We start from the raw sequence: 15,640 nt of genomic DNA, 5'->3' as shown, positions 1-15,640 counted from the left end.
TACTGTTTTATTAGGTGGATAAAATTCCTACTCTCTATGCTTTTAGAACATCTGACAAGCACCTTTTTTTTTTTTTTTTTTTTTGAGACAAAGTTTCGCTCTGTTGCCCAGGCTGGAATGCAGTGGTGAGATGTCGGCTCACTGCACCCTCCGCCTCCCAGGTTCAAGCGATTCTCCTGCCTCAGCCTCCTGAGTAGCTGGGATTACAGGCGTGTGCCACCCCACCTGGGTGATTTTTGTAGTTTTAGTAAAGATGGGGTTTCACCATGTTGGCCAGGCTGGTCTCAAACTTCTGACCTCAGATGATCCACCTGCCTCGGCCTCCCAAGGTGCTGGGATTACAGGCCTGAGCCACCATGCCCGGCCTGCCAAGCACCTTTTATGGAAGGTTTATTTAAGGCAAAAATGCTAGTGTGCTTTTAGGATTCAGCTGAACCTAATTGGAATCAAATAACAGAATTCCTTTATGGGGAACTAACGGAACCAGCAGGAGTCATAAGGCTCAGGGTACAGTCCCTAATAGTAGGCCACATTAGATTAACTAGATTCATGTATATGTTCATGTAAGAGCCGTGGTCCCTATACAGTGTGTAGCCATAACACCTTTCTTGAGTACCATTCTTCTCTAATACTGTCATAATTTCTAATATCCACTATGTTAATTACTAAATTCTCTGGCTTTGAGGTGAGATAAGGCTTCTTGAGTTGTCTCACTGGAGTAAGGTTTTTGATTACAAGCTTTTCTCATTTACTGATGATTATTTATATCCAGTCTTGGGCTTGCATGTTAACTAAGTGCTCCAGGATGAATGTCAGGAACCTCTCACTCATGTCCTCTAGTCCATTAAAACAAATAATAATTACACTGTTTGTGCCAAAATAACTTAAGGAATTTAAATCGTAACTCTTCTAGACCCTGGAATTGAAACAGATGTTTTACTTTTAATCTCTGTATCCTCATGCCTAGTGCAGTACCTGCTCAGTGAGCCTCAAGAAGTGCCAGAATGTATGTTTGTAATGTCAAGCAGCTAAGTGTTTTGTTCTGTTTGTATTTTTGTTTTTAATGCCGAATTGCAGACTCTCCCAAGGAATTACATTAATAATATAGCAAGTTTGCCATAGCTCTCAGAATGTCTGTCTTAACAGTGGTACTTCCTTGCATGGGCTAGAATGAGGTTGTATAATTCCCTGGGTGGAGATCAAGCTGAGACCTGCTCAGGATCCCCAGTCTCCTTGTGGAGAGAGGTTGCTCTGTCTTCCTCATGAAGTTTGCAGTGGAAGTGGTGTGTGTGATATAAATACAGAGCCCTGCTTGGGAATCTAAGAAAGAGTTGTGCGGTGCTGGTAAGATTATAGCTGAGGTTAACAAATTGTAGATCTCTGTTCTGACAGCAGAGCTAGACAGCTCAAAATATAATGTGCTTCACCAGATGAATTTATTTGTAAAGTATAACTTTATCAATTCTTCACTAAAAGGGAAATGAAAGCTCAGAGAGTACTAAGGCATCATGACATATCTCTAGATTATACTGTCGGGAGCATCATACTTAAGTTGATTTTTAAGTGTATATTTAAGTTTTTTTAATCATGGGCTAGAATTAGAGCCTAATAAGGAAAGTAGTTTGGTGTTAGATTATTAAACAATTCATAATTCTTGGGCCACTTGGAGAGTGATTTGGATCAATGCTATTTCTTCTTCAATAATCTTTCATTGTTTTTCTGTATTTTTCATATTTCTATGAACATGGGAAGAATCTTGGATTTTTAAAAACTTTACATTGATAATTAATATAATTATATTCTGCCTTCCTGTACTGATAATAAAAACTTTGTATTAACATACTCTTCCACACAAGCAGAGTAAAAAGGTTGAAATTGTTGTTGTGTCATATGACAGCGGTTAACAACCAAAGAGCTCGTAAAAATCAGTAGGGGGCCAGGTGTGGTGGCTCACACCTGTAATCCCAGTACTTTGTGAGGCCAGAGTGGGAGGATCACTTGAGACCAGAAGTTCAAGACCAGCCTGAACAACATAGTGAGAGCCCATCTCTAGAAAACATTAAAAAATTAGCTCCCTCTCCCTCTCCCTCTCCCCACGGTCTCCCTCTCCCGCTCTTTCCACGGTCTCCCTCTGATGCCGAGCCGAAGCTGGGCGGTACTGCTGCCATCTCAGCTCACTGCAACCTCCCTGCCTGATTCTCCTGCCTCAGCCTGCCGAGTGCCTGCGATTACAGGCGCGCGCCGCCACGCCTGACTGGTTTTCGTATTTTTTTGGTGGAGACGGGGTTTCGCTGTGTTGGCCGGGCTGGTCTCCAGCTCCTAACCGCGAGTGATCCGCCAGCCTCGGCCTCCCGAGGTGCCGGGATTGCAGACGGAGTCTCGTTCACTCAGTGCTCAATGGTGCCCAGGCTGGAGTGCAGTGGCGTGATCTCGGCTCGCTACAACCTCCACCTCCCAGCCGCCTGCCTTGGCCTCCCAAAGTGCCGAGATTGCAGCCTCTGCCCGGCCGCCACCCCGTCTGGGAAGTGAGGAGCGTCTCCGCACGGCCCCGCCCATCGTCTGGGATGTGAGGAGCCCCTCTGCCTGGCTGCCCAGTCTGGAAAGTGAGGAGCGTCTCTGCCCGGCTGCCATCCCATCTAGGAAGCGAGGAGCGCCTCTTCCCGGCCGCCATCACATCTGGGAAGTGAGGAGCGTCTCTGCCCGGCCGCCCATCGTCTGAGATGTGGGGAGCACCTCTGCCCTGCCGCCCCGTCCGGGATGTGAGGAGCGTCTCTGCCCGGCCGCCCCATCTGAGAAGTGAGGAGACCCTCTGCCCGGCAGCCGCCCCGTCCGAGAAGTGAGGAGCCCCTCCGCCCAGCAGCCACCCCGTCTGGGAAGTGAGGAGCGTCTCCGCCCGGCAGCCACCTCGTCTGGGAGGGAGGTGGGGGGGTCAGCCCCCCGCCCGGCCAGCCGCCCCATCGGGGAGGGAGGTGGGGGTGTCAGCCCCCCGCCGGCCAGCCGCCCTGTCCAGGAGGGAGGTGGGGGGGGGTCAGCCCCCTGCCCGGCCAGCCGCCCTGTCCGGGAGGTGAGGGGCACCTCTGCCCGGCCGCCCCTACTGGGAAGTGAGGAGCCCCTCTGCCCGGCCACCACCCCGTCTGGGAGGTGTACCCAACAGCTCATTGAGAACGGGCCATGATGACAATGGCGGTTTTGTGGAATAGAAAGGGGGGAAAGGTGGGGAAAAGATTGAGAAATCGGATGGTTGCCGTGTCTGTGTAGAAAGAGGTAGACATGGGAGACTTTTCATTTTGTTCTGTACTAAGAAAAAATTCTTCTGCCTTGGGATCCTGTTGATCTGTGACCCTACCCCCAACCCTGTGCTCTCCGAAACATGTGCTGTATCCACTCAGGGTTGAATGGATTAAGGGCGGTGCAAGATGTGCTTTGTTAAACAGATGCTTGAAGGCAGCATGCTCGTTAAGAGCCATCACCACTCCCTAATCTCAAGTACCCAGGGACACAAACACTGCGGAAGGCCGCAGGGCCCTCTGCCTAGGAAAACCAGAGAACTTTGTTCACTTGTTTATCTGCTGACCTTCCCTCCACTATTGTCCTGTAACCCTGCCAAATCCCCCTCTGCGAGAAACACCCAATAATGATCAATAAAAAAAAAAAAAAAAAAAAAATTAGCCAGGTGTGGTAGCGTGTACCTGTACTCCCAGCTACTTGGGAGGATTGCTTGATCCCAGGTGTTCAAAGTTGCAGTGAACCATGATCACGCCACTGCACTCCAGCCTGGGTGACAGAGTGAGACCCTGTCTCTAAAATAATAATAATAACTCAGTAGGGAAAAGATTAACCCAGTAGAAGAGTGGATAAAGGATATGAGCAAGCAGTTGAATTAAATGGCCAATAAAAATATGAAAAATGCTGACTTAAAAATATAAGATGTAATTAAAACATTAGTAAGATAAATGTTACCTATCAAATTGAGCTATTTTCAAAGATTAAAACTTACTGTGCTGGGTTGGCAAATGGTTAAAAAGATGTGTGCACTCATACAAAGCCAGTAGGAATATAAGCTCATGCAGTAATTCTGGAGAACATTTCAGCAATCGGAAAGCTTTAAGACCTAATAATTTCACTTATAGTAATTTAATTTTAGGAAAATATCAAGGATTTACAAAGATTAAGCTCCAAAACTATTGTTGATCACAATATTATTATAATAGCATTTTTCTAATTTTTAAGGAAACAATCTATATGCCCTTATACGTCTTTTTAAAAAATATATATATACTTATCATTTACACTTAGAAATGAATTAGTCAAAAAATTAGTCAGAAATCATTTATAATAAGTCAGCTTTTGACCACTGAGTTGTTTACTGTGATCAAGAAAGCAGCAAGGCTTAAGGAGTTCTTATTCTTTTTTTTTTTTTTTTTTTGAGACGGAGTCTCAATCTGTCGCCCAGGCTTGAGTGCAGTGGCGTGATCTCCGCTCACTGCAAGCTCCGCCTCCCGGGTTCACGCCATTCAAGGAGTTCTTATTCTAAATGACTTTATTTCATGACAATCTGTTCTCTGTTCTCTTCTGTCGGTACTCCCTTGGCAATCTGTGGCAGGCACACGGCTTCAACTATCCCATGCGAAGATGGCTCCTAAATTTACATTTCCAGTCATGAATTTTTTTTGGAGTTCCACACTCAAGTTTCCAACTGCCCTTTGAACATCCCCACCTGGATGGCCTTCCAGCATGACCTGTTTTCTTCCGTATTTGAACTAGATTTTTGTAGACCCCCAAGGTAGTGATAGTGATGTGTATGTGTGCTTTGGAAGTGGGCAGGGAAGAGACTTAAAAAGGTTTAACTGTAGAACTGAAAAATACCATGTGCAGTACAGCAGGTTCTTGAATAACATTATTCAGTGTCGTTTTGTTATAAAGTTGATGAAGGATAAAGAATCAATTACTGGCCGAGGCCAATGTCTGTGTGGAGCATGCAAGTTCTCCCCATGTCTGCGAGAGTTTTCTTCAGGTGCTCCAGTTTCCTCCCACATCCCAATGTGTGCATCTTTGGGATGTGGACTGGCGTATCTGTTATCTTAGTGTGAGTGAATATGGGTGTGTGTGAGTGCACCTTGCAGTAGAATGGCGTCCTGCCCAAGGCTGGCTCCCATCTCGTGCTTTGAGCTCCCAGGATAGGCCCCAGCCACCTGCAACCCTAAAACTGGACTAATGGCATAAATAATTACCTTGTTTTTATTAATCTTTCTTAAATGTGTATATAGCTCACATTTATTTCAAGGTTTACCATTAGAAGTGTTTTGGTCTTTATTTAGAAGTTTGGCAATGTTTTGTGACCACAAATATGCTGTAGAAACTTAAGTTGGTTTCATTATACATTGTTTCACATAAAGTTTCCAAGAACCTATCGAGGCTATTAGTGAGGACTTACTGTACATCTTGACATGGGAGAATTGGGCATTAGGCATGAGCATGTGCCACTGCAGCAGGTGGTGGGCCGCTTAGGAGTCTGGATTACCAATTTCATCTGAACTCTTGGGCAGACTATATACATGCCTTACTGGAGCAAGGAATTGAAGAAGAATACAGAAGGAAGTTGTTTTTCTCTGCCTCAGTTCATATCCTGCCTCTGCCATTTAGAGTCTCTGACCTTTGGCAATTTTTTTCTTTTCACTCTAGTTTTCTGGTCTCTAAAATGGGGGGAGAAATTGTGCCTACCTAAGGTTTGCTGTAAAGAATGATCGAGGTTATCCATGCCTGGCCTATAAGTGATTAGTAAATGTTAGCTGTCAGCCTCTACAAAAGGCATAGTGCTATGTCAAAGCATAGTGCTTTAATATAGTTTAATAGGATAAATTTTCAGATAGTAAACCTTTTCCCTTCATTCAGGGTAAAAATAGTAGTTCTATAACCCATCAAAGTTTAGTTCTCTAAGCTTTCTATCCCTGTTTTAAAATAATTCAGCTCAAAAAAGAAAAATAAGTTTCCTGGTTCAACTTCATATTGAAGCCTTCTAATGCTAGAAATAAATGTCTCTAGATTCCTCAGAGGCATTGCGGACCTCTTCCTTCCTTTTATTCTCAGAGTGAAAAACAAATTTATGCTGTTTCCTATCTTAAGAACATTCTCAATCAGCCAGGCACGGTGTCTCACGCCTGTAGTCCTAGCACTTTGGGAGGCCGAGGCAGGCAGATTGCTTGAGCCCAGGAGGGGAAGACCAGCGTGGGCAACATCGTGAGACCTTGTCTCTGAAAACATAAAAAAGAACATCCTAAATCATATATATTTTCATATCAGAAAATAGTGTTGTTTTGTTTTGTTTATGTATAAATAGGTTTTTCTCGATGGGAAATTGAAACATTTAAAGTTGGTGTCTCTATAAGGTGGCAAATTAGGAATTTACCTCAATTATATAGTGGTGGATTGCATTGTTTCTTTTTCAGGCTTTCTGGTTTATAGGGTTATGTTGGTGTTTTTCGTGTTATCCTTTTTACAATTATAATCATGAACTGCTGCCTTTCCTGGGGCTGGTATTGGTAAGTTAATTGGGTTGGCAGATCCATGCAGGCCCTGTGGAGCACTCATCCCCTCTCCCTTCTTCCTTTCTCTTCATTTTTCGGTATTCCTGTCACCAGAGCAGAGCACAAGGGACCTAGGGAATGCCAGATAAGACTAAAGTGGTAATGGCCACTTTTAAATAATACATTTAGGTGGTGATAATTGAGCTATACTGGGAATTGTAGAACTTAACACAATTACATTAAATTTATTAAAACTTTTCTTCAAAACGTGAGATTTAAAACTTTTCTTTACTCTGCCTTTTATTTTTTCAAAGAATCCTCACTTGGAATTCAAATACTGTATAGGCAGCTAAGCACTGCCTCTAGTTTAAGGTTGGGGTTAAAACCTGCTTGTTTGGCCTCTTCTCATATCACTTCATTCCCAATTAGTCCCCTACCCCTAGATACCTCCCTAGGGCTCCAGGGCTCTAAGGAAAGAGTTTAGAAGTGAATAATACAAACAGATCCCCTGTTGGGGGATAATCCTGGTGCCCTCAGTTTTGTTCTATTCTGGGATGTCTGGCTCATTTTGACAGTTATCGATAAACTCCTCTCCTACCCGGTGCTTGTAATTAAAACCGCTCTTTCACCTAGTGTTTCCATTTTCATGTACAGTGACTCCATTCATTTACTTACCTAGGCTGAAAACCCCATAGTCATTCTTGACTCTTACTCTCCACCCATTAGCAAATCATGTTGGTTTTCTGCCTTCAGAATACACCCCACTTTGCTACTCTGGGCTCAGCCTCTTTGGTTTCTTGCCCGGAAACTTTAATAGCTAACTTAGTCTTCTCTTTTCACTCTTTGCTTCCTGCAGTCTAGTACAGTGGTTAATTCCATGGGTTCTGGAACCAGATTCCCTGTCATGTGACTTTGCGAATACTAATTAGCCTTTCTAAACCTCAGTTTAGAGGAATGAGGGTGAGAACAGTGATACTGTTTACCTCACATGGTTGTGTCAGACAACTTGTTACGCACAAATTACTTAGATAGGACATGGCAAACAGTAAATGTCCCATAAATGTTAGGTGGTAAGCGATACTGAGGTTGTTGTGGTTGTTTTTGTTCATACAGACTTGAAACTGATATTCTCAAAACGTTAGTCAGATACATTCTCTGTTGGCTTCCTGTCCCTTCTTAGCACAATATCCAAAGGCCTTCCTGTGGCTTACCAGGCCCTGCAGCTCTAGGTTACCTGGTTCCTCTCTGATCACATTGGCCCGTGCTCGCTGTGTTCCAGCCACACTGGCCTGCTGCTCTTTCCTGCCTTGTTCAGCCTTTGAGCACTCATTTTCCCTCTGCCACGTTGCTCTCCCTTCAGAGATTTGCCCAACTTGCCGCTCGCTTCATTTAAGTCTAAACCCAGATGTCAACCACTGTTCAAGAATATCATGTCATCTTTCTCTATATACCTAATTTTTTTCATATCTTAAGAAAATACAACTTTTCACTACCTAACATTACATTATATATCTGTTTATTGGCTAATTATGCTGTTAGACCAGATTTCATAGTGCAATAGTCCCGTCTTATCTGAGGGCAATACCTTCCGAGACCAAAGTGGATGCCTGAAACTGTGGATAGTACCAAATCCTAATATACTATATTTTTTCCTGTACATACATACCTATAATAAAGCTTAATTTATAAAGTAAGAGATTAACAACAACAGTAAAATAGGACAATTATAACAGTATGCCAGCATCGCTACTCTTGTACTTTGGGGCTGTTATTAAATAAAATAAGGTTTCCTTGAACACAAGTACCACGACGATTGCTCTGATGACCTAGAAGGCTACTAAATGACTAATGGGTGGATAGCATCTACAGTGTGGATATGCTGGACAAAGGGATGATTCATCCCAGGCAAAACGGGGCAGGACTGCAAGGTATTTCAGTGCACTACTCAGAATGGTGTGCAATTTATAAACTGTTTATTTCTGGAATTTTCTATTTAATTTTTTGGACTAAGTTGACCAAAGGTAACTGAAATCACAGAAAGCAGAACTTCTTATAAGGAGGGACTACTGTAAATGAGTGCAAGGGACCTTTTCTCTTTGGTTCATCATTTTAGCCCCAGTGCCTTTCATATACATAGAAAATGTTCAAGAGGTATTTGTTAAATGGGTATATGGGATGCGATGGGGTGAGTGACTGACAAATATTTTCCCCTTCCTTCTTTACACAAGAGATGCTGAAGTTACCAGATAGTTGGAAAGGCCCAAATTAACTTTTTTGAGATGTAGAGTTCAGGTTTCCCCCTTCTTTCCCATGAATAACAATATATTGTGTAATTCATCATAATTACCTCAGTTAACCACAAATGGAGTAATTGCCTTGTTAAATTAGTACCCTCTTACAGTTACTGTTCAAGGTAAACTTCTTTCCTGGGTAGCTAGTGACAAGAAAATCATTTGGGCTCATCATTTATTGAGCACTTAAACCCACTAAGCCCATGCCACACTCCTGGTTGTTACCAACCTCCAGTGCTGAAAGAAGGAACTTGTTAAGTCTGTCTGGAGTCAGGAAAAACAGAGACATATATAATGTTCTCCAAAAATTCTGCTGCTTATAAAGAGCAGTGAATTCAGAGTGTCTAGGGAAACAGGATTTTTAAATAAGGATTTAGGTTTAAGATGCCTCTTAGTTTCTTAGGGATGGGAAGTGAGTTTTAAAAATTAGCATTTTTCTTTAATATGATAGTAGAACAATTCGGTTACTGTTTGATAACTTTATACTAATTCATTGACTTTATTATATGAAGAAATAAAGGACTTCAAGAATAGCTCATAACAAACTGGGTGGTGTGGTGGCTCAAGCCTGTAATTCCAGCACTTTGGGAGGCTGAGGCAGGAGGATCACTTGAGGTCAGGAGTTTAAGACCAGCTTGGCCAACATGGTGAAACACCGTATCTACTAAAAATACAAAAATTAGCCGGGCATGGCAGCATGCACCTGTAATCCCAGCTACTCGGGAGGCCGAGGCAGGAGAATCGCTTGAACCTGGAAGGTGGAGGCAGTTAGCTGAGATCGTGCCACTGCGCTCCAGCCTGGGCAACAGAGCAAGACTCCGTAAAAAAAAACAAACAAAAACAAGAATAGCTCATAACCTTGAACGTCTTTGTCTGTTTTCTTCATAATTCCTGAGAATTTTTTTTAAAATACCATTACCAATTTCAGTTAATTATCATGTACACCTAGAATATGGAAGTTATTTTGTGCTTTTTATTTTGGGCCTCTTTTCTACCTTTAAGCTTAACATCCAGCAGTCTTCTGAACCATATCTTGTTATAATCTGAGCAAATAATTTTCTTTCTGATTCAAAGAGGGTAAACATAAGCTAATTGGTTTAGTCCTTTTTTTAAAAAAAAAATCACTGACACTAAATGAGTTAATGTTCGGAGTTTAGTTGACCTCCTAAATTATCCCTATTACAACATAGTAAGACACCATATCTACAAAAAATACAAAAATTAACCAGCCTGGTGACACGTGCTTATAGTCCTAGCTACTTAGGAGGGTGGGGTGGGAGAATCACCTGAGCCCAGGAGGTTGAGGCCGCAGTGAGCCATGATTGCATCACTGCACTCCAACCTGAGCAACAGAGCCAGACCCTGTCTCAAAAAAAAAAAAAAAAAAAAAAAATTGGTACCATTCAGAGACAGTGTCAGATGGGGTGTTTGACTGGGTTGGTTCACCTATCAGATGGTAAAGTAGGTGTTCTGAGGTGAGCTCAAGGAAGAGAGAAATCTCCCATGGAGCAGGACAAAAACGTACTTGATCTTGATTATCTGTATTTATAAAGATTGTCAAAGTAGGACCAAGAAATTTTTCTGATCTTTGGAGTTATCACTGTGAAGCAGAATTCACCAGTCCTTGTTCATCAACCTATCTTGTGTTCCCTATAAATGTTAATGTAGAATAATAGCCATATCTTATCTACAAAATATTATTTTTATTAGAAGAATCTAAGTGTAAATCAGTAGCCAAAAATCAGAGATCTGATTTATTAGCTGTTCTCTCTTTTTATTTATACATGGACTTTAATAATCATTATTATCATTATTACAGGCCATGGTTGCTTGTTATCCGGGCAATGGAACGGGTTATGTACGTCATGTTGATAATCCAAATGGAGATGGAAGATGTGTGACATGTATATATTATCTTAATAAAGACTGGGATGCCAAGGTATGCAACTTAATTGAGCATTTTTTTTTTCTTACAGGTGTCTTTTTCTCAAAAGCATTAAGTTTCATACTTCTGATAAGACTGTCACAGACACAGTTAAAAATTTTCCTCTTAAATTTGTTTCAGTCTCAGGTATTAGGAGTGGATTTTTGTAAAATGAAACAAATACTACTCTATGTTATACAACATGATACCTGTAGTTAACAACGTAGTGTTGTGCACTTAAAAATTTAAGAGGGTAGACTCCATGTTCAGTGTTCTACACACACACGCACACACGCACACACACGAGGTTAAGGGAAGGGAAACGGAACTTTGAGAGGTGATGGATATGTTTATTACCTTGGTTGTGGTGTGTCATGAGGGTGTGCGTATATATCCAAACTCATCAAATTGTAAATGTTAAAGATACGCATTTTTGTATATCAGTTATACCTCAAAACCATATAAAAAAGTACTGATATATCTTAAAAAGTGGATTCATTTATTTTCAGATGTTAGAGCATTTATCTAAAATCTAACTTTTTTAGAAAGGTGACCTTTATTAAAATATTTTCCTTTTAATAGTTTTTAGAAAAACATTTCTGAGAACAGTTGTTTTATAATGGCTTTTGGGGGAGATTATCTATAGATAATTGTTAAGGATTATTTGCTATGTTATTCTTGGCATTTTTGTAAAAATATTATATGGCATTGAGTTGTTTAACTGAATATTGGAGGCAGGATTCAGTCTTTCCCTGATTATTAAAAAACTGGAAGTTTATCAGTACTGACAAGCCCTGTAAAACCAATTAGAATGTACAATATATTTAATCTCTCTTGTTTTAAATATATATTTCCTTAATATTAGCCTGAGTCTCATTAAATTTAAATGATTTTTAAAAAATATGTCATATATTACTACACTAGAGACTGTACAGACTAATTTTTTGGTTGATTTTTTAAAATCTTAAGTATAACATTCAAATAGAAAAGTGGCTTGTATAGTTCAGTGGATTTTCACAAAGTGAACATACCTGTGTAGCCAGGGTGCCTTTTTTTGTTGTTTTTAAGTCAAATAACCTTTAAAAAACCTCTTTCTCTGCATCCCCCAAAACACACAAATGGAAACTGCCTGAGTCTTAAATGTGCAAAAACCTAATCCTACCCTAAAAAGTGTTTTAAGTTTAGAATATGCTCACAGTGCTTCACTAATCTTTCTAAAACACACTGATTTAAAGAGTTTTCTCTGCCCTAGTCCAGGTTCAAAATGGAGCTAACCCTTCTGCTGAGTATCTATTGAGGCATGTCAACAAGCATGGTTTTTCTGTTACAGCTTTCACAGTTTGAAGTAGAGAAATGAATTCTGTAATTGAATTTGAGCCCAAGGCACAAAACAGATTGGTGTAACTTTAGTAAAAATTTAAAAATTGACTTTTTTTGGATTTTGTGAATAGCTAGAAAGCTAGAACTGTGTTTCATCAGCTTCTAACTTCTAGATTTTGTTAGGCTTTTTCTAGGCTGATCTTATAATTTCTATAATACTTAGTCAGGGTCATTAATGTGTAGGTTTTAAATTAGGACATAGGCAGAGAAACGTCGCTAGTGTTTTTGTGTGTAGAATAGAAATTTTCCATGCTAGATTGCACTGAATATGTAGTGTGTCAGTTGTTCTGGATGCTAGGGATATAGCAGAAATGGAATTAGCCCTGGCAGAGCTTAGGGTCTATTGGAGGATACGGATCAGAAAGATTGACAGTTACAGATAGTTATGCAAAGTGTCAAGACAGATTGCTATGGAGCACACAGGAGGGCCACCTAATTCAGAGGAGGAAGAGTGGAAGTGTCAAGTAGCCATTTCACTGAAAACATTTTCAGCAGGTCACCTGTGGTACTCCCAATGACTTGAGTCAAAGGGAAGGGAGCAGGAAAAAAGGAAAGAAGACATGTTCTCAGTTTGGAGGTTCTTTAGATGTTTGCATAGTAGCCTGGGGAATCACTCTGAACAACACTGGAACCTGAGGAAGGTTGGCAAGGGTGTCAGAGTAGCTAGAATTTAACTTACCTGACGGTGAGCCTGATAAACCTTTTCTTTAACTATAGATTCTAGGTTTAGGCTCAAACCCCATGTTGTCCTGACCAGGTGTTAGAGTTTCTTTAAATTTTAAGAGTCTACCTGCTTAGGAGTGTAGTTATTCAAGAGTAAGGAGCTATTTGGTTGGTTGGGTTTTGCCTATCCCCAGATCGTAAACCCTGCAAGGACAAAGTCTGTCTGCATTATTCCCTACTCTGCACCCAGAGCCCACCACAGTTCCCAGTGCGATTTGATGCCTAGTTGGTGTTTAGGTAAATAATAATCCTTTATGGATAGAATCAAGTTTCACAATCTGTGCATCAAGCCCGTCTGGAAAGGGAGAGCCACAGGTTCTAATGAACTATATGCTGATGGTGATGGTGATGATGACAATAATGATGGTCATAATAAATGATGACACTTTCTACTGATATACTGAATTATTTAAGTAAGAGGTATTTGTGACTATCCTATTGTTTATTGAACTTTAAAGTATGGTAAACTATTTGACATAATCTATTTCTAATAATAATTTTGTCAAAATTTCTTGAAATCTTATCTATTTGAAGGGTGGGTTAAGCAAATCATTAACATACAAAAATAAACGTTTAGTAGTTTTAAAAGCTTTCAAGCATCATTTTAAGACTTTTAAATTCAGATAACATTCTTGTGTTTCATCAGATATTTATAAAAATCCCTAAAATGGCTGGGCACAGTGGCTCACACCTGTAATCCCAGCACTTGGGGAGGCCGAGGTGGGCAGATCACCTGAGGTCAGGAGTTCGAGTCCAGCCTGGCCAACATGGTGAAAACCCATCTCTACTAAAAATGCAAAAATTAGCCGGACATGGTGGCGCATGCCTGTAATCCCAGCTACTCGGGATGCTGAGACAGGAGAATTGCTTGAACCTAGGAGGCGGAGGTTGCAGTGAGCTGAGATTGTGCCACTGCACTCCAGCCTGGGTGACAGCGAGACTCCATCTCAATAAATAAGTAAATATCCCTAAAATAAGAACTAAATTTGTCCTTGCATCAGTGCATATACTTTTAAAATTGCAGCTCATCTTCATACTTTATTGAGATATATTTGTGAATAATCTAATTAAGACATTGAAATTGTCTCTCTTTTTTCCCCCTAAATTTAATCTTGTAGCATTTTTAGTTACTCCTGCTTACATATTTGGCTCTTTTCCTAGGTAAGTGGAGGTATACTTCGAATTTTTCCAGAAGGCAAAGCCCAGTTTGCTGACATTGAACCCAAATTTGATAGACTGCTGTTTTTCTGGTCTGACCGTCGCAACCCTCATGAAGTACAACCAGCATATGCTACAAGGTAGTATTCCTTTTCAGAAAAAATTGGTTTAGAGTATGGTAGGACAGGAGGGAATCTGTAGAGTAAACGTGAAAGCTTTCTAATGAGTATTTTCCTGCCAGGTACTTTTCACAGTCATTTTAATTTGAATAATTGTATAAGATTTATGTTGCACAGTCATCTGAATTCAAATAATTATATAAGACTCATTAACAGTTAGTACTAAATGTGTCTTTCTTTGCACAGCCACTCTGAAGAAAGGGAAGCACAGGCCTTCCCATCTTTCTAGCACTCTCTCTGTGCTTTGTGCATCTCTTAACTACTATCCATGCTTTGATTTTTGTAAGAGTATTTTACTTGGGAGAGAGAAAGATCAAGAAGGAAAAGCGTTTTTTAAAAGGTGGTGAGGGACAACATAGGAAAATGGATACAGAGTAGAAAAATCAGAGGTAACCAGAGAGTAGAAGTGAAGAGAAAAACAGAAGAAAGAAAAGTAGAGAACAGGTTACCATGTGTGGGAGTTAATGTTAGAAAAATGATCCTATTAGCTTTACAAATAATGAGCATCTGTTTCATTATACTTTTTCTACAAGGTGTTTGCAACCTATTATGTTTAGTGCTTTATTTTAAATGCTTTTTTTAAAACCATTTATCCTGACTCAATTAAAATGCTCGCTGTCAAAACAAGATATTGTAGACATTATCATGAAAGTAAATATTTGTAGAAAAATAGCACATTTAAAAAAATACTTATTTTTTATTATGGAAAGGTCTTGGAACATTCTGATAGTGAGCTTCTGGCATTCATTTGCTGTGTCTGTCTTAGGAGATGCTAGGGTGGCAAGAAGAGGCGCAGGCTTAGATGCGCTGGGTGGAGAGTTGGCTTTAGTAATGATGGTTGACTCTAACGACTTGATTATCAGCTGTGCCTTTTTTCTTCCTGCCTTCTGAGGTGTGTTGCCTGCATCCTAATTCACATAGTGAGTAGCAAGCTAAGCAGGTTGTAGCCGGAGATTGTAAGAAATCCTGAATGGAAACCAAAGAAAGACTGTCACATCACATGATGTGCCCTTTTCAATCCCATGTCTCGTCCCAGTGGCATCCCAGTGCTGTCTCTGCCCCCTGCTGCTTCTGTAAAGATTTTTCTGACACAGTAACTGCCTCATAGACCTTCCTTTTTATGAAATCCTGAGTTTGGTTTGGTTATGTCCTTTTTAGATGAATAAATAACAGATACTTGGGAGTTTATAGTAAATAAATGCCAGATGGCGTGGAGGCTAAGTGCTACAGGAGTTGAGGAACAAAGGTGGTGCTACATTGGAGAGACGGGCAAGTGCGCTTTGAAGGTAGAGGCTCAGCTGGCCTAGGTGAGGAGAGGCAAGGGGTGCAGTCGTGTTAGTAAAGTTCTGGGGGAAAAGGCGTAGTTGTTCAAGTTAAGGCACGGAAAATCATGCGACGAAAAGGATTCTTGAAGTAGAATCCTATTCTGATCTTATCTAGAATGGGTGATAAGGCTGGAAA

At 40.7% G+C, this 15,640-nt stretch overlaps 2 protein-coding genes across 5 annotated transcripts in view; one reads left to right on the top strand and one right to left on the bottom strand.

Moving 5' to 3' along the window:
- EGLN1 (egl-9 family hypoxia inducible factor 1) overlaps positions 1-15,640 on the top strand; it is a 60,562-nt gene that overhangs the window by 39,584 nt on the left and 5,338 nt on the right. For 2 of the 3 annotated variants that reach the window (XM_055373111.2, XM_004028581.5), the window contains exons 2-3: positions 10,635-10,754; positions 14,004-14,140. In XM_055373111.2, coding sequence (XP_055229086.1) covers positions 10,635-10,754; positions 14,004-14,140 — 257 coding nt within the window. The remainder of the gene's footprint in view (positions 1-10,634; positions 10,755-14,003; positions 14,141-15,640) is intronic. The other variant, XM_055373116.2, reaches the window with a different exon arrangement.
- SPRTN (SprT-like N-terminal domain) overlaps positions 14,246-15,640 on the bottom strand; it is a 32,722-nt gene continuing 31,327 nt past the window's right edge. Inside the window, exon 5 of one of the 2 annotated variants that reach the window (XM_019031844.4) lies at positions 14,246-15,145. In XM_019031844.4, coding sequence (XP_018887389.2) covers positions 15,093-15,145 — 53 coding nt within the window. In that variant the 3' untranslated portion in view covers positions 14,246-15,092. The remainder of the gene's footprint in view (positions 15,146-15,640) is intronic. The other variant, XM_019031843.4, reaches the window with a different exon arrangement.

The sequence above is a fragment of the Gorilla gorilla genome, chromosome 1, assembly GCF_029281585.2.
Source record: "Gorilla gorilla gorilla isolate KB3781 chromosome 1, NHGRI_mGorGor1-v2.1_pri, whole genome shotgun sequence".
Lineage (NCBI taxonomy): Eukaryota > Metazoa > Chordata > Mammalia > Primates > Hominidae > Gorilla > Gorilla gorilla.
Note: the sequence above shows the minus strand (reverse complement) of the source record. Positions and strands in the feature narration are given on the sequence as shown.